Here is a 21,152-nt window from a genome sequence, read left to right on the forward strand (position 1 = left end):
AATAATTTTAAAAGTAAAAAAATAACATTCTTAAATATTCGAGTCCATAATAACAAGAGTGAGGGGAGAGAAAAATATAATTCTATTTAAAAATCGATTTTTATTTTTTGTAAAACTTTAAGAAATTCCAAATTACGCAGTTTTGAAGCCTTTAAATCAGTCATGCACAGCCCTTTAATTTAAATCAGACATGAACAAGGAGAGCGAGCGATTTTAATTTAAATTACGATTCTTCATACAAATGCTCTCTACGCGTTCACCTCTGATTAAAATTTATTCTCACCATACGCGAACGTACAGTTATACACTCTCCATGTTAAGCTCTGCTTTAAATCATGGGTGATCGTTAGTTGTGTTGAGGTTACGAAGTTTTTCGGCAACTTACACACAATCTACCCGATTGCAAAGAAAGAGCGTAACAAAGAGAACAAATATTTTGATTTGTTTTTGTTTTGTATTCACAATTTGGTCTGTCCTCTTCTTCCGACATTCCTTTAAAGAAATCTGGAAGGCAAACTCAGAGAGAAAACGAATTTTTTTCTTACTAAAAATTCCATTTTCTCAAGGAACCCAAAACAAAACAATTAATTCGCTGATTTTCAAATCTAAAATGCATTTTCAAATATATCAAATTTTCGGCAAAGAGAAACTTAAAGATGGAAATAAATGGAACGGAATCCTTTCTACTGAAATCCTTTTCTACGTCGCCAACAACAATGATATCCCACTAATAATTTCTCCCAAAGCAAGCTGCACCTTCTCCATTGCATTAAACTTACAATATTAGCAGGTGTACCTTCAGTGGCACCCTCAGCATAAGTACTGACAAGCGACTCGTTGAAGCTTACTTTTATACTCCATGCTTATCATCAGTTACATAACAAAAACTGGAAATGCACATATGGAAACCTTGAACTTGAGCTGGGATGTTCTCTCTAAATTTCAAGGTTATCAAAAAAATAAAATCTAATCAAGAAAAGAAATGGAAAACAAACAACAAACAAAGGTCAATATTGTTTAAACAACAGCATAATAATTATTATCAACGCCTTGAATGTACTTAAATGCATAGACTTAACAAAAAAAAAGATAATTCAGGTTCAACTACAAATCGCCTGAATCCAATCCAGACAAATAATACAAAACAAAACAATTGAAAGTGGATTATTATACAACGCTGAACTCTACGAATAACCTCTTAATATTGATACGGATCTACATTTTAAAATAGATTTTTATTGAAAAAAAGAAATAATTAAAAATAAAATAAACATTAATTTAAAAAAATAAACTTTGCTTGTTTTACTTTTTTAGGGTGACTACATCTTGGAGAACTGAGAAAAAAAACGGGGGGTGTTGAGTTTTTATTTTGTAATTTTTATTTATTCGTTTTCTTTTTTTTGTTTTGTTTTAATTAAAAAAAGAGAAAGAGTCCTTCATTTACTTTTCGGCACACTTCATAACTTCAAAAAGAACTCGAATTTTCTTTAGTTGTATTAAAAATTAATCAGGACAATTATATATATCACTGATTGGATTACCATCATTGCATCTCCTTCATTCGTTACTCCCTCCCATCATTATCATTGTGGACAGGACATTTTACCATTCGTCATAACGTTGTTATACAATGGCAGTACTTTTATACTCGGGGATCTTTTGGGACTTATAATAAGCGGACCAGTACTTGCCTCAATGAATTGTGGGATTTTGATTTTTTAGACTAATAGAAAGAAATAGACAAATGAGTAAACGGGTATTAAAAAATACATTCATTCTGAGTAGGTTATTTCAAGTTATAAATTATAATCTCTCATAAGGACCATATATGTACACAGGGACTTATACCAATGAGTGCACCCTGACTCATATTAGTTCAATACTATCACTAAGATACTAGTTTATATAGGAAGAAGTTTTACATTGATGATGGGTGACATGTAGTCTTCATTACGTTGAGGTGTATTTTTGCCACCGTTTAAAATGTAGTGTTGTTTGGTATGAAATACTCAGGAAATTTCTCCTAAATTATAATAAGTTTTTTTTTTTTTTGGAACAGCTGAAAATTGTAATATTATCTGGCCTGGAAATCGTGGTGGCGTGCACCACGGTGGCAGGTTTACATGACGTAAATACTCAGGAAATGTGTCCTACATCACGCTGAGGTGTTTTTTACTACGTAGCCGGGCATTAAGGCTGCCAGACAAGCATGCTTACCCACGTTACAAATAGAAAAGGAAAATATTAAGAAATGGACCTTTATAGGTACAAAGGTATCTAAAGGAGAGTACACACCATCAGTCAAAACTGACAGTCAACGAACTTTTTCTACAATTTTCTGGCAAATAAAAATTTTTGTTTAGGTAATAATGTTTGATATACAATACGTAAAGTATTATTTAGAGATTGGGAAAGTAATTATTCAGCTAGACTTTGACATTAACAAAATAGACCTTGATGACTGTAAGTTTTGTTGGCCGGTGTGTACTATGCTTAAGAGATATGCATATGTATGTACATTAGGGCGGGACAAAAAAAGGGCGGGCGGGACAAAGTTTTTTGCTTGTTTTCAAACGCCTATCCCCCTAAATTTTTCCTTTTGATAAAAAACCTTATATATGAAAATTTATGGCGATAGGTTAACGTTAACCCGTGCCAACCGGGCGATCTTTGTTTCCATAGTATTTTGAATGGGGCCAAAGGTTCATTTTCTGGAAAAGTCTATTAAACATGCACTTATGGTCAAATCGATGATTTTTTCATTGTTCTTGCTAAAAGGCTAATCCTGCAAGAAATTTTGAAAATCGGATCGATTTTTGATATAGCTCCGATAGACCGATCTTAGGCATTTTGCGTATAGCTATATCGAAATCTGATCCGATTTTCACAATTTTTTGTTGGATTCGTTTTTTAGCCACAACAATGGGCTGGTAATCGATTGGACCATATATGCGGCTTTTAGAGAATTTACGTGAAAATAAACCTTTGATCCATACAAATTACTATGGATACAATGATCCCCCGGGTGGCACGGGTTAACGTTAAGCGATCGCCCTAAAATATCAGATATAGGGATTTAGCATCAAATGAAAAAATGTTTTTTTTTTTGCGCCGTATCGAATATGAAAAGTCAAATCCCTTTATAAAAAAATTATTTTTGTTGTAATTTTCCCAACAACATAAAGAAAGTTTTTTCAAAATTTTACGATGCCACTACCTGGGTAACTGTGCCATGGTAGCGCATATAACAGTTTTTTAGGTCCCCTAGATAAATAACAAGAAGGTATATCAGTAATGAGCGGTTATAAAGCATGTGCCGTTGCTATTTAAACAAAAGGACAGTAGGGAAACAATATCAAAGTAGTCTTAAAGCCATTTAATAAATGACTCGTGTGAGGATGGTTAGGTTAGGTTATGTTGAAAAGAGGGGCGCAAGTCGCCACATGTCCAATGGACATACACTTAAGCCAGAATAGGACTGTTGTGCGCTCCAGACTAATTGAAGAAAGGGTCGTATTTGGTCTGTTTATTATTTTAGGAATTCTGTGCCCTTAACAAAATCCCTTAACTGTTTAACATCATTTACCGTTATCTGATTAAGTCCCGGTATAGTCTCGGTCCCTAAAGACGGGAAGTGATATTTGCGAAAGCTGGGCATTGGCAACGAAAGTGTTCCAACATTTCGTCGTCCTCTCCGCATGCCCTGCATAAGCTGTTATCTGCGCATTTAATTTTACGCAGATGAGCTTGTAGGCCCAAGTGACCAGTAAGGATACCTGTTAGCCTACTAATGTCTGCCTTACCTAATAATAGTAAGTTTTTAGTTTTATCCTCGTTTGGGTCCCCCAGAGAATCTTAGCGGTTTTCCCTATCTCCTCTCTATTCCATAGGGATGTATGGGCCTGTTTTGTCCAATTTTTTAACTCTAGACGTGACGCATTTAGAGGCTTTGCGCTGTCTAAGTTTATTGTTGCTAATTCCCTGCCATTTTTTGCCAGAGAATTTGCTCTTTCATTACCTTTAACCCCGCATGGCCTGGTACCCATATAATACGCACTATTCCTTGCTGAGAATAATTGTTTATCGATTTTACTGTCTTGGATGTTACTGCATTGATTGCCATTTTACTGTCCGTAAGGACGTTAACGGTAGTAAGTCTCGGGGTAGCATTAAACCAGTTCAGACACTCTGTGATCGCCCTGATCTCCGCTTGAAGGACCGTATTGTGATCCGGCGACCGAAGAGAGATTTCGGTCTCTGGTTCTTCAATAAAAAGTCCCAGTCCCGTCCTCCCCCCTAACATGGAGCCGTCTGTATAACAGCAGTTTCCAGGAGGCTTTCCAGCTAGGGTCCCGCCGATTCACGAGTCTCTGTCAGGTATTAATGTTTCACACGAGTCAACTACAATTTTTTCAGGTATACGGTCCGAATTAACGTTATACATTGACTCCTCCGTTGTTACATGTAGAATTTTTTGATGGTATGTTACGTGGTCCTTTTCGATCCACTCGTCTGTCGCCTTCAGCCTTATGGCTGCGACGGCAGCTTCATACCTTATCTGAATTTCTATTGGGTGTACTTATAGAATAGTTTTAGTGCCCTCGTTGGTGTTGTCCTCATAGCACCACTTACTCCTAGGCAGCACATTCTTTGGACTATATGTAAAATTTTTATATTACATTTTTTATCCATCGCTGTCCACCAGACTACTGACGCGTATGTTAGGATGGGTCTAACTACGCTTTTGTATAGCCAGTGTGTCATCTTTGGATTGAGACCCCATTTAGAGCCTATGGTTGACCAACATCTGTATGCTTTGTTGGCTCGTTCTTGGACATTATCCTTCCATTTAAGTTTCCTATCCAGGATTACTCCCAGAAATTTGACCTTATTGGAAATCTTAATAGTCTTGTTAAGGAAAACAGGTTCCTCGATGTGACCCAGTTTTGTTTTCCTAGTGAAAAGGCATATTTCTGTTTTTTTTTTTCGGGTTTACGTTTGGACTAGCCCAGTTATATGCAAGTTTTAGGGCCGATTCGGCCCTTCTGCATAACAAATTAGGTTTCTTTTCCCTCAGAAGTATTATAACGTCGTCTGCATAACAGACTGGTTCAAATCCCTCTTTGGTTAAAGTCCTCAGTAGGCTATTTATGGTAGCAACCCACAGGAGAGGTGACAAAATCCCCCCTTGTGGCGTTCCCTGACCAACATTATCCCCTTTCGTTACGTCGTGTAGCCCGCAACTTATCCATCTATTCCTTAGCATATTGCTTACCCAGTTCCTTAAGGGCCCGCTCCACATAAAAATTATCTAAGGATTGGATAAGGGTTTCAGTGCTGACGTTATTGAAAGCACCCTCAATGTCAATGCATACTGCCAGTGTATACATCTTCTTGTCGAAGGTGTTTTCGATGTTGTGTACTACCTCATGTAAAGCGGTTTCCACTGATCTACCTTTAATGTATGCATGCTGTTTATATTTAAGCATATCGTTTGGGATCTTGCTCTTAATCATGGTATCGACTATACGTTCCATGGTTTTGAGTAAGAAAGAAGTTAGACTTATCGGGCGATAAGACTTAGGAATTGCGTAGCTAGCCTTTCCAGGTTTGGGGATAAACACTACCCTCGCCTCCTGCCAGGCTTTAGGGGTATACGCAAATTTTAAGCATGCGTTGAATATACCAGCTAATTTGGACGAAATATAGTCCACCTCCTTTTGGAGTAAGGCCGGAAAGACCTGGTCTGGTCCCGCTACTTTAAAAGGTTTGAAACTGTTGATGGCATCTTTAACCATTGTTTCATCAATGTTTGGTGCTTCGTCCGTAGCATTTTCCCCATCTGCCGATATCCCTACATTTGCCGTGGTGCTCGGCGGGAAATGCGTATTCATCAAAAGCCTCAGCGTGTCCTCGATTGTTTCCATCTTTTTTCCCATATCATTCACCATAATCTAGGTTTGTGATACATCATTTACACTGTGTACCTGTTCACAAAAGAGTTTCAAGGAATTGCGCTTTGCTGTTCTAGTAATTTTGTTGTATTCTTTAAGTTTTTTGTGATAGTTATCCCAGAATACAGCTAATTTTTTACGTCGAGCTCTGTTGTAAAGCCTTCGGACCTCTTTGCCTTTGTTACGAATTTCTCCTGTCATCCAGGGTCTTTCGTAGGCAGATTTCCTCTCTCGAAGGGGACAACTTTCATCGAATGACTTTACTAAGACCTCCGTTATAATGTTGACATTTCTGTCTATATCTTCCGTGCTTGAGCATTCATGGCTATCGTGCCCTAGCCTTTCTTTTATTAGTTTTCCAAAGTTTATTCAGTTGGTTTTGGATTTATTTCGGAAACCGATGATCTGAGAAGGAGTGCTCTTTCGAGACCCTCCAATTCTGCACATCGTTTATAAGATTTTCGGAACATATAGTTATATCTAATACCTCTTCCCTAATCTTGTTAACAAAAGTGGGTGTATTCCCTGTGTAAAGTGTTATTAGGTCGTTAGTATTCAAGTAATCTAAAAGGGCTTGGCCCCTTTTGTTAGTATTAGTACTTCCCCACGTGACGTGGTGTGAGTTAGCGTCGCTACCTACTAGTACTTCGTTACTTGTTTGTTTTGCTTCACAGCTCCTGCAGCTCCGACGTAGGTGGTAGTGTCGGTGAATCATACGGCAGATATACTGATGCCAGGAATATGTTGCCATTCCCCTGCTTCAGTACAGTTGCGTCCGATGTTGACAACTCTGGGGAGAAAAGAAAACTTAAGTTTTTGTGGCGTGTGAGGATTGTACTGGAAGATTGCGTAGGAAAACGTAGGGTTCTGAGTTATAAACACTGACACTGAACAAAACTTTCCCTTTTCCCATTTTAACTCGTTTGGGTTATTAATGATATGTTCGAAGCCATTGACTACTAGGTCAAAGGTTATGTTGTATTGTTTGAGATTTCTTAGTCGAAGTTTTTGAGTCTCAAGATTTAATAAAAACAAATGTGGTTGATCGGACTTGATACGTTTTTCCGCACCAATTAGTTTGCAATATCATTCTACCGATTCGAAGAAACTCATTTGATCTAGTTGACTCGGTAGATTTTGTTGCTGTATTTCCATTTTGTCTGTCAGTGTTGGGGGGTAAACTCTTTAGTTCACCTAGTTTTTGGAGACCGTCGGTCGTAATATCCTCTTGGCGTCCATTCTTTCATAAGTTTCGATCATCATAGGAACCTTCCGGTGTACTCATCCTTTTCAACAGATGAAATGAGGACATTTACATCTGAATTATTGGGTTACATAATAATTTTCCTTAACTGGTCCCTTAATGAAATATGGGTGTGTTTCCTTTTACGCCGCTTTGGAGAACTGGGAACAGTATCAGCTTTCCATAATACAATAGCGGATACTATTGTTTTGCGGCTTCCCAAGTAAGGAGGTGTTTGACCACCTACACTAACCTATTTTGCATCAATGCAAATGGTATATTTTCATCTTCAATCGACAGGCTTTCCTTTCGGAAAACCCCTACTAGAAGCGGAGCTATTTCCATATGAATAAAACGTAGAATTGTCTCTACATTAATTTTGTGGCCAGAATATTATCCGAGCATAAACAAAAAAATGAATAGGGTTCTTCCACTGTGAAATCCCCATCAACCACAAAAATTGCATGAGGATATATTACCGACTACTGCGATATCTTCGTTGTTGACCACCTACGCCAACCTACGTTACATCGTTGAGAGAGTGAAATTGTCTTCTTTCATTAGGTTTTGCTTTTGGCATACCCCGTATAGAACTGGAGATATTCGCTTCGAAATAAAACGCAGACTTTTCCTCCAAATAAGTTTTTTGCCAATTCCGATTCCTGAATAATATCCGACTATCACCAATATCAGTAGACTTATTCGCCTCCGGGACCTCCACCAACACCCAAAAATTGGTGGCAATCCGATAAAAAATGCGAAATGTCATTACAAGGTTTATATGGATAGGAAAGAGAGAGGACACACATAGACAAATCGACTCAGCTCGTTGAGACCTTCATTTTGGTCCGCGTTGCTAGCCCTTGAAACAGTTTTATGTTACCTTTTTTCTAAGTTAATTATGTTTTTCTTGCATCGCTAATTAGCCGGGATTTGCAAGTGACTATAAATAAAAAATCTTCAAAAATAATGTTGTCGATATGCAATTTCAACATACCGCTACAGAACTGATAACTTGAGGCGTGCATTTATTTTATCTGCTGGAATAATATAACTGGAAGTGTTTGTCTGAAATCTAAACGTGAATTGCTTCTAAAATCCTTCAAGAATGGATCTAAAGCTTCTATGAAATTTTTATGTGTCATCGTACATCCGTTTCAGATGATAACTTCTATATAATATTGCATGTGTGCCCTTCACATGAATATACTGTGGCAGCTTCCTTTAATGTGTCTTCTAGTATTCCTGATGAAGCTATAGCTATCGATATGTTGCCTTCTAATCTAAACAATTGCTTTCTAATAAGACCAAAGCTTCTTTATGAATAAAATGTGGTATTTCCTTTGTTTCGGGTCTTATGGCTAAAACATGTACCCAGGCTCGGGGTATCAGGCACATTCGTAAGTTTTACACACATAGCGCATTTAAAAATAGGGTACAGGAGAAAACCCGCTCCTCCGAAATTCAACAAAATATGTAGCCTATTTTCACCAGGGGCTATCCCTGTACATTATACATACTTCTATAGATGCGAGTTTCATCCTATTCGGATTGTGATCAAAACGTACTTTATTGTTTCAGCGAGAAATGGATTCAAGATCCCATTTCACCTCCTCTCCCGAGCTGACAGCCTAAGCCGCAGCTAATTCTTTGAATTAAAATCTATTCAAAGCCTATAGAAGAAAAATCTAAAGATGCAAAGACAACCTGCTGAGGTTTCACCATGAAATGAAGACAATTTGCTTTATGGGACCACTTTATTTTAGGAACCAGAACTGACATATTGCACACATAAAAACCGCACTCCAAACTCCGACAGGATCATCTAGCATGGGAGTCATTATTAGCTTTTATCACATATTTTTATTTATTAAAATTACAATTTTGTTTTTTCCTCAATTTTTTTCTTAGCGCACAACACCCACACGTTGTGTACGTTTGTGGGGTAAGCCCTATATTCAATATCCCGTTTATGGCTTAAATGCCTCAGTGTGGGACACTCCAGAAACTAATAACACCGGCTACATTTACATTGACTTACTCAACAAATATCTTCGCGCCGAAGTCAATCTAACCGAAGATGACAGTCAAAATCTACAAATGATTGGTACCATACCCGACACACGTAGTGCCTACTTGGATATATGGCGTAATTATGAAGAGATACGCATTGTCGATGTCACATCATATTTGAAAATGAATCATTCACGTTTGATGACGGGACGTTTCCATTGGCGACCAAAAATGAAGGATGAATTGAAAGATAAAATATTCACCGTCAGCTCCAGTATTTACAGTTCCTTCAATGATGGTTTGGACTTTTGGATTAAGGCCATCTATACTGAAGCTGTGGAGTCGTTGGACATTGTGTGGGACACGGCAAAGCGTTACAATAATGCCTTCTTTGATGATTTGCGTGAGCTATCGGAGCTGGAAGACGATTTAACAGAGTTGAGGAATTTCATCAATGAATCCTATGAGGCCAATGATTTCTATATCAAGGATGTTATCAGCTTCCTTTTGGCCATACTCGATGAACTGGCCATTAAGGATCACATTGAGTCGTTGCCAAAGATTTTCTCTGAAATCTGGCAGTCGATGGGTGAATCGGGTAAAGCTTTGCGTGAAAGCATCAAATGGTTGATTGAGAACATCAAGAAGTCCTACAATGAGTTCCTGATACATGTGGGACGCTTCTTCCGTGGTGAAGGTTTGCAATATGTTTCGGAGCTATTGGAACAGGGCGTACACAAATATGATCGCTTTGTCAAGGAACTGCATATTTCATTCATCAAATATGTGGAGAATCTGTGGAATAAGGCTTGGGCCAATTTAACCAATTACTGGAAGGGCGTCTTCAAGCGCATTGAACCCCATGTCTTCAAGTTCATCAGTCAAATTGAGTCGGCTCTGTGGGATTTGAGCAAGGAGCTGTTTGACTTTATCTACAAGAGAACCAATGAATTGGCCGAATCTCCCTACTTCAATAAGGTATCCAGTTTCACACAGGATGTGGATCGTCTGTATCGTGACATCAAATCCAATGATGCCATAACCAATATTAGAAAGTATTCCGTGATCATTTGGAATTTCCTCAAGGAGAAATACTTCAAGTTGGTACCGTTCGGCACCGAGCTCAACGAGGTCCTCACAGAGATATGGGAAGAAATTAAGCAGTTACAAAAGATCGAACAGGTGAACTTTGTCGTACAGAAATACAATGAGACTGTGGAGAAGTTGGAATGGGTTGCTAAGGAATTGGAATTGGAGACTCGCTTGCATAAATTGTATTCTATCCTGCTGAATAAATTGAATAACATTGCCAACAATGCTTTGGAGACGGCAGATAAATATCGTGAAGCTAAGACGAAGTTTGTATTTGATCCTGAAGCTGGTATTATGGATTTGGAACAGAAGCTGCCAATGTCATGGCATGCTTTCAATGAAACACCACGTTATGAGGAAATACCCGAATTGCGGGTATTGGCGAAGATACAAAATGTCCTGACCAATACGAATTCATCGGTGATACGTTATATCTATAATTTGAAATCACATTTGGATCCTAAGACCTGGTTGCCACCATACTACTGTAAGTATTGAATATTTCGGGGTGGGAATAGTGAAGCAGACATTTTTTTCTTTAAAACAATTGTTAGAAGGCTTTCTATATAGAAGAGCTGGTTTTCCATGGACAGGTATCTTTAGAAGATATTACATATCCGAGGTGTTTAATATCTATGGGTCAACATAAAGAGATCTTCTACCTATAGAAGCAGCTAGTATGAGGTTGTATTAAGGAGGAGGTAGTCTATCAAATCCAAAAGTCATTAGGAGGTCATATATCTATAGAATATGTATTTAGGTGGTCAACTATCTGTAGAAGACCTCTTCCATCTATAGAAGATACCTATAGAAGATATCTATAGAAGACTCCTTTGGGAGGTCTTCTACCTATAGAAGACCCTTTATAAGGTCTTCTATCTAGATAAGACCCCTTTATGGTGTCTTCTATCTATAGATGACCCCTTTAGAAGGTCTTCTATCTCTAGAAGAGGAGGTCTCCTATCTATAAAAGAGAAGGTTTTCTATCTATAGCAGGCCCCTTTAGTAGGCCTTCTGTCTATAGAAACCCCCTTTAGGAGGTCTTCTATCTACAGAAGGCCCCTTTAGGAGGTCTTTTGCCTACAGAAGACCCCTTTCGGAGGTCTTCCGTCCATAGAAGACCCCTTTAGGAGGACTTTTATCTATAGAAAACCCCTTTAGGAGGTCTTCTGTCTATAGAAGACCCTTTTAGGTGGTATTCTATCTGCCTACAGAAGACCCCTTTATGATGTCTTCTATCTATAGATGACCCCTTTAGAAGGTCTTCTATCTCTAGAAGAGGAGGTCTCCTATCTATAAAAGAGAAGGTTTTCTATCTATAGCAGGCCCCTTTAGTAGGTATTCTATCTATAGAATACCCCTTCAGGAGACCTTCTGTCTATAGAAAACCCCTTTAGGAGGTCTTCTATCTACAGAAGGCCCCTTTAGGAGGTCTTCTGCCTACAGAAGACCCCTTTCGGAGGTCTTTCGCCTATAGAAGACCCTTTTAGGAGGACTTTTATCTATAGAAAACCCCTTTAGGAGGTCTTCTGTCTATAGAAGACCCTTTAAGGTGGTATTGTATCCACAATAGACCCCTGTTAGGAGGTATTCTATCTACAGAAGACCCCTTTAGGAGCTCTTCTGCCTACAGAAGACCCCTTTCGGAGGTCTTCCGTTTATAGAAGACCCCTTTATGATGTCTTCTATCTATAGATGACCCCTTTAGAAGGTCTTCTATCTCTAGAAGAGGAGGTCTCCTATCTATAAAAGAGAAGGTTTTCTATCTATAGCAGGCCCCTTTAGTAGGTATTCTATCTATAGAATACCCCTTCAGGAGACCTTCTGTCTATAGAAACCCCCTTTAGGAGGTCTTCTATCTACAGAAGGCCCCTTTAGGAGGTCTTCTGCCTACAGAAGACCCCTTTCGGAGGTCTTTCGCCTATAGAAGACCCTTTTAGGAGGACTTTTATCTATAGAAAACCCCTTTAGGAGGTCTTCTGTCTATAGAAGACCCTTTTAGGTGGTATTCTATCCACAATAGACCCCTGTTAGGAGGTATTCTATCTACAGAAGACCCCTTTAGGAGCTCTTTTGCCTACAGAAGACCCCTTTCGGAGGTCTTCCGTCCATAGAAGACCCCTTTAGGAGGACTTTTGGAGATCTTCTGTCTATAGAAGACCCCTTTAGGAGGTCTTCTACCTATAGTAGACCCCCTTCGGGAGATCTTCTATCCATAGAAGTCCCCTTTAGGAGGTCTTCTATACACAGAAGACGTGTTTAGGAGGTATTCTATCTATAGAAGACCCCATTAGGAGGTATTCTATATACAGAAGACCCCTTTAGGAGGTATTCTATATACAGAAAATCCCTTTTGGAGGTATTTTGCATATAGAAGACCCCTTTAGGAAGTCTTCTGTCTATAGAAGACCCCTTTAGGAAGTCTTCTGTCTATAGAAGACCCCTTTAGGAAGTCTTCTGTCTATAGAAGACCCCTTTAGGAAGTCTTCTGTCTATAGAAGACCCCTTTACGTCGTCTTCTGTCTATAGAAAGCCCCTTTAGGAGGTCTTCTGTCTATAGAATACCCTTTTAGGAGGTATTATATCAAAAGATCACCCCTTTTGGAGGTCTTCTGTCTATAGAAGACCCCTTTAGGAGGTATTCTATCTACAGAAAACCCCTTTAGGAGGTCTTCTGTCTATAGAAGACCCCTTTAGGAGGTATTCTATCTACAGAAAACCTCTTTAGGAGGTCTTCTGTCTATAGAAGACCCCTTTAGGAGGCCTGATACATGTGGGACGCTTCTTCTGTCTATAGAAGACCCCCTTTTGAGGTCTTCTATCTATAGAAGGCCCCTTTAGGAGGTATTCTATCTACAGGAGACTCCTTTAGGAGGTCTTCTATCTATAGAAGGTCCCTTTTAGGAGGTCTTCTGCCCACAGAAGACCGCTTAAGGATGTCTGCCGTCTATAGAAGACCCCTTTAGGAGGTCTTCTGTCTATAGAAGACCTTTTAGGAGGTATTCTTTCTACAGAAGACCCCTTAAGGAGGTATTCTATATACAGAAAATCCCTTTTGGAGGTCTTTTGCATATAGAAGACCCCTTTATGAAGTCTTCTGTCTATAGAAGACCCCTTTAGGAGGTATTCTATCTACAGAAAACCCCTTTAGGAGGTCTTCTGTCTATAGAAGGCCCCTTTAGGAGGTATTCTATCTACAGGAGACTCCTTTAGGAGGTCTTCTGTCTATAGAATAACCTTTTAGGAGGTATTCTATTTAAAGAAGACCCCCTTTGGAGGTCTTTTGTCTATAGAAGACCCCCTTTAGCAGGTCTTCTGTCTAAGACAACTTTAGGGGGTCTTCTATCCATAGAAGTCCCCTTTAGGAGGTCTTCTACCCACAGAAGACGTCTTTAGGAGGTATTCTATCTATAGACAACCTTAGGAGGTCTTCTATCTATAGAAGATCCCTTTAGGAGGTCTTTTATCTATAGAAGACCCCTGAAATAGGTCTTCCATATATTGAATACCCTTCTGGGAGATCTTCTATCTATAGAAGACCCATTAAGTTGGCCTTCTATCTACAGAAGACCCATTAAGGAGGCCTCCTATCTATAGAAGACCCCTTTCAATAGAAGACCCAATTTGGAGGTCTTCTATCTATCTTCTATCTATCTATTAAAGACCTATTTAGTAGGTCACCGATCTATAGAAGACCCCTTTAGGAATTTTTCCTATCTATTGAAGGCCCTCTTAGGAAGTCTTTTTTTCTATAGAAGACGCCTTTGAATGTCTGCTAGCTAAAGAAGATACCTTTAGGAAGGTCTTCTATATATTGAAGACCCCCTTTGGAAGCCTTCTTTCTATAGAAGACGTATTTTGCAGGTGTTATATCTATATAACACCTCTTTAGGAGGTCCTATATCTAATGAATACCCCTGTAGGAGGCCTTCTTAGAAGGTTTTTATTTATAGAATCATAGAAAACGTTAAATTTCAGGTTTGAGGACCCTTAGGCTATGTCTACTCTCACATACATGTTGACAAATTCTCCATATTATTTTCAGCTCGCGCTTTGCTAATCGATTCTCGCCACTACATGACCTTCGATCAACGCTTTGTCGGTTTGAATTTGCGCTTCGAAGAGATGACCGATAATCAGCGCAATTTGCAGTGTTCGTATCTGTTGAGCCATGATTTCTTCCAGGGTAATTTCACATTGTTGTTGGAACCATCGGTAAGTATTATCGCAGTGTTCTCAAATAATGCTCAAATGCATTGAATGCTAAGGGGTCTTATCGTTTTTCATTTTATTTGACCTTTAACCTCGAACATAATTAACAAATGCAATTTTCTTCTTCTTCTTTTTGTTATCACAGGTGACTGTTAGCAGCCGTGATGTTGTTTCCACCCGAAAATTGAGTTTCGTTGCCAATGATCAGTTGATTGAAATTGATTTGGGCACAGATGTAAGTTGAGAATGAGATTGAAGTTAGCGGACTGAGGTTCCACGGCTAATGGTTTGTTTTTCTCGTCCTTCTCTTCCTCTAGAGCATAACCATAAATGGCGATCCCACATATCTGCTGCCCCTGAAATTGGGTGGTGTTACCATTACCCGAGACTTGGACATTCTCACCATTACCTCGGATACCGAGTTCAGTTTGAGTTGTAATGTCCAATTCGATTTATGTTGGTTTGAGGTTAGCGGCTGGTACTTTGGCCAAACGGCTGGTCTCTTGGGCACCATGAACAATGAACCCTTCGATGAATACACCACTTCGTATAACAATATCACCACAGATCTTAGCGAATTCACCGATTCCTGGAGTGTTGGTGGTTGCAAGCAAAAAATGAAACCTGTTACTGCCCCGGTTATTGTGCCCCAGGAAGTTGGTACAGTTTGTGATTATTACTTCAAGTCGGGTATGCTGTCGGCGTGTGCGGATACTGTGGATCCCAAGCCATTCTATGAAATTTGCTTGGATTTGGGCAGCAATTCCAATGAGGTGAAGCAAGGACATCCAGCCAATAAGGGAGCCTGTACAGCGGCCTTGGCCTACATTGAGGCATGTGCCAGTGCCAAAATTCCCATGCGGGTGCCCGATAAATGTATTTTGTAAGTTCAGCGGATACAAGGAAATTTGAGAAAACAAAATTATTAATTTCACTTCTTTGCAGCTGCCAACTCACCAACGGTTCCTTTGTCCCTGAGGGTACATTTGTGGAATTATCTGCTCCTGAAATACCACGCAGCAGTGATGTTGTCTTCATTGTGGAGGCTAAACCCTGCAATGCCCATCTCAAGGAAAACAAAAACATAATGACGGTGGTGGCCACCATCGAGGAACAGTTGCAGGCCAATGGCATTGCAGATAATCGGTAAATATTTATAACTAAACCCCCTTCAAACAATTAGCTAAATGCCCCTCCTCTTTCAGCTATGCTGTGGTAACCTTTGGCGGTAAAGCTCCCTTCGATACACCACGCAGCATTTACTACGAGAACTCCGTCTTTACCCATGACTACCAGAAACTGGAACAATATTTCGATCACATTAATGCTGACAATGGCACCAACAGTGACATTCTACAGGCCATATCTGTTGCCTCACGTCTTGATTTCCGTCCTGGTGTTTCGAAAACCTTTATCTTACTGTCATGCAGTAATTGTGCCGCTGGCAATATGCTGTTTGACTATAGTTCTATTCTGCAATTTATGCAGGAGGAAGGTGTCAACCTGCACATTTTGGCCGATACCGAATTCGAATTTGAAAAAACCCGCAAATTGCGTCACTTCTTCGGTATGGATCGTGATATGGTCTATTCGAAACGTTTCCCAGAGGGGGATGCCGAAACACGCAAGGCTCTCTACATTCCAAAGAGTAATTTAGGTATTTGTACACCACTGGCAATGGAGACAAATGGTTCGGTGTTCAGTGCCCGTAAGTTCATGCCTGAACGTAAATATCCCATCCAGAGATTGGCCACAATATTTGCTAAGCGTGTCGCCAAGAGTGCAGTACCATCGGATAATTATACATGCGAATGTTCGGGTCATAACACTGGTGTGGCGTATATGGCATGTACGCCGAGCACATATCCCGTGGAATCGTCGGATTTGGAGGATTATGTAAGTATGATGATGGAGTTGATGAGGTTTACGATTATTTAGAAATTCGAAGACGGAATTTTTGTCCATTCTGCAGATAGGGACAATTTATTTTACAGATAGTGTGGTTTCAGCAGTTTTCAGATATAATGACGCTGAGTGGTACTTTTTATAGAGATTTTGGGACAAGCTTCCTGCCTGAGGACCCGTATGTCAGAGATTATCAACCTGACTAGTCCCTAAGCTATAACATATTAAGGCCCTGAATGGCCCTAATGTCAGAGTTAAAATCTGGACGGGCACTTGTCTCGGAGATAGTGGTCTTTACTGGCCCTGATCCCAGAGATAAAAGTCCTGACAAGCCAGAAATATTGGTCCGTCGTGGCAATTATATCAACGAAATTGGTTCCATCCGACACTTATATCAGAGTTAAGATCCTGAAGGGTACTTATCTCAGAGTTAGACCACTATCTTACTGAGCCTTATTCAAAAATAAAGGTATTTATTGGATCTTATCCCAGAAATATCTGTTCTTAACAGACCTTGTATTGGCGACGTAATTCCTGAATGTTCCTTCTCTCAGATGTAATCTCAGAGATAATGATGTGATCTCAGAGATAATGATACTGACTGGCTCATAAGTCAGTGATATTCGTCTTGACTGGCGTAAACCTCAGATACATTGAAGGTGATTGCCCTCATCTCAGAGGTAATGGTCCTGATTGACACATAACTCAGTGATAATAGTCTTGACCGACACTTATATCTGAGACAAGGTCCTGCTGGCAGTTATGTGAAACAGTATGATCCTGACGGAACCTTATATCAGCGATAACGGCCCTGACTGGCACTTGTCTCAGAGATAATGATCCCTATAAGGGTCAGTCAAGAACATTATTTCTAAGTTATTGTTAAGTCAGGACCATTATCTCTGAGATAAGGGTATGTTCGGATCATTATCTCTGAGATAAGGGTTAGTCAGGACAATTATCTCTGAGATAAGTGTCAGCCAGGACCATTATCTCTGAGATAAGGGCAATTCAGGACCGTTATCTCTGAGATAAGATTCGTTTAGCGCCATTATCTCTAAGATAAGGGTATGTTAGGGTCATTATCTCTAAGATAAGGGTATGTTAGAACCATTGTCTCTGAGATTAGGGTCAGTCAGGACCATTTTCTCTGAGATAAGGATCAGTCAGAACCATTATCTCTGCGAAAGGGTCAGTCAGCACCATTATCTCTGAGAAAAGGGTCAGTCAGGACCATTATCTCTGAGATAAGGGTCAGTCAGGGCCATTATCTCTGAGATAAGGGTCAGTCAGGACAATTATCTCTAAGGTAAGGGTCAGTCAGGACCATTATCTTTGAGATAAGGGTCTGTCAGGACCATTATCTCTCAGATAGGGGTCAGTCATGACCATTATCTCTGAGATAAGGGTCAGTCAGGACCATTATTTCTGAGATAAGGGTCAGTTAGGACCATTATCTCTGAGAAAGGGTCAGCCAGCACCATTATCTCTGAGAAAAGGGTCAGTCAGGAAGATTATCTCTGAGATAAGGGTCAGTCAGGGTCATTCTCTCTGAGATAAGGGTCAGTCAGGACCATTATCTCTAAGGTAAGGGTCAGTTAGGACCGTTATCGCTGAGATAAGGGTCTGTCAGGACAATTATCTCTCAGATAGGTGTCAGTCATGGCCATTATCTATGAGATAAGGGTCAGTCAGGACCATTATCTCTACGGAAAGGGTCAGTCAGGACCATTATCTCTGAGATAAGGGTCAGTCAGGACCATTATCTCTGAGAAAGGTTCAGTCAGCACCATTATCTCTGAGAAAAGGGTCAGTCAGGAAGATTATCTCTGAGATAAGGGTCAGTCAGGGTCATTCTCTCTGAGATAAGGGTCAGTCAGGACCATTATCTCTGAAATAAGGGTCAGTCAGGACCATTATCTCTGAGATAAGGGTCAGTCAGGACAATTACCTCTGAGATAAGGGTCAGTCTGGACCATTGTCTCTGAGATAAGGGTCAGTCAGGACCATTATCTCTGAGATAAGGGTCAGTCAGGACCATTACCTCTGAGATAAGGGTCAGTTAGGACCATTATCTCTGAGAAAGGGTCAGTCAGCACCATTATCTCTGAGAAAAGGGTCAGTCAGCACCATTATCTCTGAGAAAAGGGTCAGTCAGGAAGATTATCTCTGAGATAAGGGTCAGTCAGGGTCATTCTCTCTGAGATAAGGGTCAGTCAGGACCATTATCTCTGAGATAAGGGTCAGTCAGGACCATTATCTCTGAGATAAGGGTCAGTCAGGACCATTACATCTGAGATAAGGGTCAGTCTGGACCATTGTCTCTGAGACATGGGCAAGTAAGCACCATTATCTCTACGATAAGAGTCAATCAGGACCATTATCTTTTATATCAGAATCAGATAGGCCCATGGTCTAAGAGATAGGTGTCACTCGGACCATTATTTCTAAGATAGGGGTCACTCAGGACCTTTGTCTATGAGAAAGGGTCAATCAGGACCATTATCACTTAGATTAGGGTTAATCAGGACCATTATCTCTGAGATAAGATTTGGTTAGTACCATTATCTCTAAGATAATGGTATGTTAGGACCATTATCTCTGAGATAAGGGTCTGTCAGGACCATTGTCTCCGAGAAAAGGGTCAGTCAGGACCATTATCTCTTAGATAAGGTTCAGTCAGGACCATTATCTCTGAGAAAGGGTCAGTCAGTACCATTATCGCTCAGATAGGGGTCAGTCGTGACCATTATCTCTGAGATAAGGGTCAGTCAGGACCATTATCTCTGAGATAAGGATCAGTCAGGACCATTATATCTAAGATAAGGGTCAGTCAGGACCATTATCTCTGAGATAAGGGTCTGTCAGGACCATTATCTCTAAGATAAGGGTAAGTCTGGACCATAAACTCTGAGATAAGGGCAGTCTGGACCATTGTCTCTGAGATAAGGGCAAGTAAGGACAATTGTCTCTGAGATAAGGGGAAGTAAGGACCATTAGATAAAAAACTGTTAGGTCCATTGTCTCAGAGATAGGTGTCACTCGGATAAGGGCCACTCAGGATCTTTGTCTCTGAGGTTAGGGTCAATCAGGACAATTATCACTTAGATTAGGTTCAATCAGGACCATTTTTACTTAGATAGGGGTCATTATCTCTCAGATAAGAAACAATCATAACCTTTATCTCTGAAATAGAGGGTATGTCAGGACAATTATCTCTAAGATAAGGGTCTTTCAGCACCATTATCTCGTGGATAATAATCAATTAGGACCATTATCTTAAAAATAAGGGTGATTCAGGCAATTGTCTCCGAGATATGAGTCATTCATTATTTCTGATTTAAGAGTCAGTCAGGGCCATAACCTCTAAGATAAGGGTCAGTCGAAACTATTATCTCTGACCCTTATATCAAATATAATGGTGCTGGCTGTCCCTTATCTCCGAGATAATGGTCCTACTTACCCTTACCTTAGAGATAATGGTCCTTACTTACCCTTATCTCAAAGATAATAGTCTTAACTGAGTCTTCTGTCAGAGATAATTCTCCTGCCTCAGAAAGTGTGGTCCTGACTGACCCTTATCTTAGAGATAGTGGTCATAACTAACCCTTGTCCAAGAAATTATGGTCTCTGAGACAATAGCTTTGACTGACCTTTACCTTAGAGATAATATCACAGAGATAAAGGCCTTTGAGTTCACCTAACTATCCACGTTTGCCTCTATATCAGACCTGGGTTCCGAGTTTTTCCTCAAAACGTCTATATTAACTTATTTCCTTTTTATTTTTGCAGGACAACGAATTCAGCGATTGGGAATGGGATGAAGATGATATGAACGAAATGGATCAATAAATTTGATGGTTGAGCAAAAGAACAAAAGACCCACCTTTCCGCCTCCATTTCCAAAAAAATAAAAGAAGAGGCCCAATTTGTTTAAATAGAATCTACAACTACACAACTAATATATATACATACTATATAAATACATAGTTATATACAAATAGGTTAAGATATTTTTTATGAAGCATTTTTTTAGAATCCGTTTTTTTATACCATAGAATTTTATTTGTTATACAAAACCAATATTATAACAGTAAATAAAAATAGAACAGTTTTTAAGCACATACATGAGTTTTGTTTTGATAGCGTAGTCACAAACCGAGAAATATAAAAAGAAAGCTTTTTGTGAAAAGCTTTTTTCACTTATTAACACTTTACATTACAGCTTGTGTCAAACAGTTCGTTGCTGTTGTTTTTGATGAATTCTGTATCCAATGCCCAGCCGAGCAGTTAGTTAGCTCCTCTGACATAACAATATTTCCGGTAATGTAGCTACCCAGCAAACCAATCGTACCGATATTGTAACGAAATCGGAACAAATTTCGGACGTTACGTCCGATATCTGATCCGAAATCGTAACGATATCTTAACGAATGTTGTATGAAGTGGTTGACATAATTTCGGAACGAAATTTCGGAGCGAAATCGGATCGATTTCGGTCAGAATTCGCAACGAAATCGGAAGAAAATCCTTGGAAAATTCGGAATTCGAATTTCTTCCTCCGAATTTTCGTACAGATTTCTGAACGATTTCGGAATAATGTCGTATGAAAATCTGAGGTACCTTCCGAACTTTCGTAAAGGTTTCTGAACAATTTTGGAATAATTTCGTATGATTATCGAAGGAAAAAATTTTTCTCTGATGCCTCTTTTTTATTGATAAATTTTTTTTTA

General features: G+C 39.6%; 1 protein-coding gene across 1 annotated transcript in view; it reads left to right on the forward strand.

Moving 5' to 3' along the window:
- Positions 1-20,543, forward strand: part of Apoltp (Apolipoprotein lipid transfer particle) — a 38,125-nt gene extending 17,582 nt beyond the window's left edge. The window contains exons 11-17 of the mRNA XM_073966777.1: positions 9,109-10,789; positions 14,348-14,517; positions 14,660-14,749; positions 14,832-15,397; positions 15,460-15,660; positions 15,720-16,410; positions 20,212-20,543. Coding sequence (XP_073822878.1) covers positions 9,109-10,789; positions 14,348-14,517; positions 14,660-14,749; positions 14,832-15,397; positions 15,460-15,660; positions 15,720-16,410; positions 20,212-20,271 — 3,459 coding nt within the window. The 3' untranslated portion in view covers positions 20,272-20,543. The remainder of the gene's footprint in view (positions 1-9,108; positions 10,790-14,347; positions 14,518-14,659; positions 14,750-14,831; positions 15,398-15,459; positions 15,661-15,719; positions 16,411-20,211) is intronic.
- The last annotated feature ends 609 nt before the right edge of the window (positions 20,544-21,152 follow it).

This window comes from Musca autumnalis, unplaced genomic scaffold (assembly GCF_047663935.1).
Source record: "Musca autumnalis isolate F117 unplaced genomic scaffold, ASM4766393v1 scaffold_2, whole genome shotgun sequence".
Classification (NCBI taxonomy): domain Eukaryota; kingdom Metazoa; phylum Arthropoda; class Insecta; order Diptera; family Muscidae; genus Musca; species Musca autumnalis.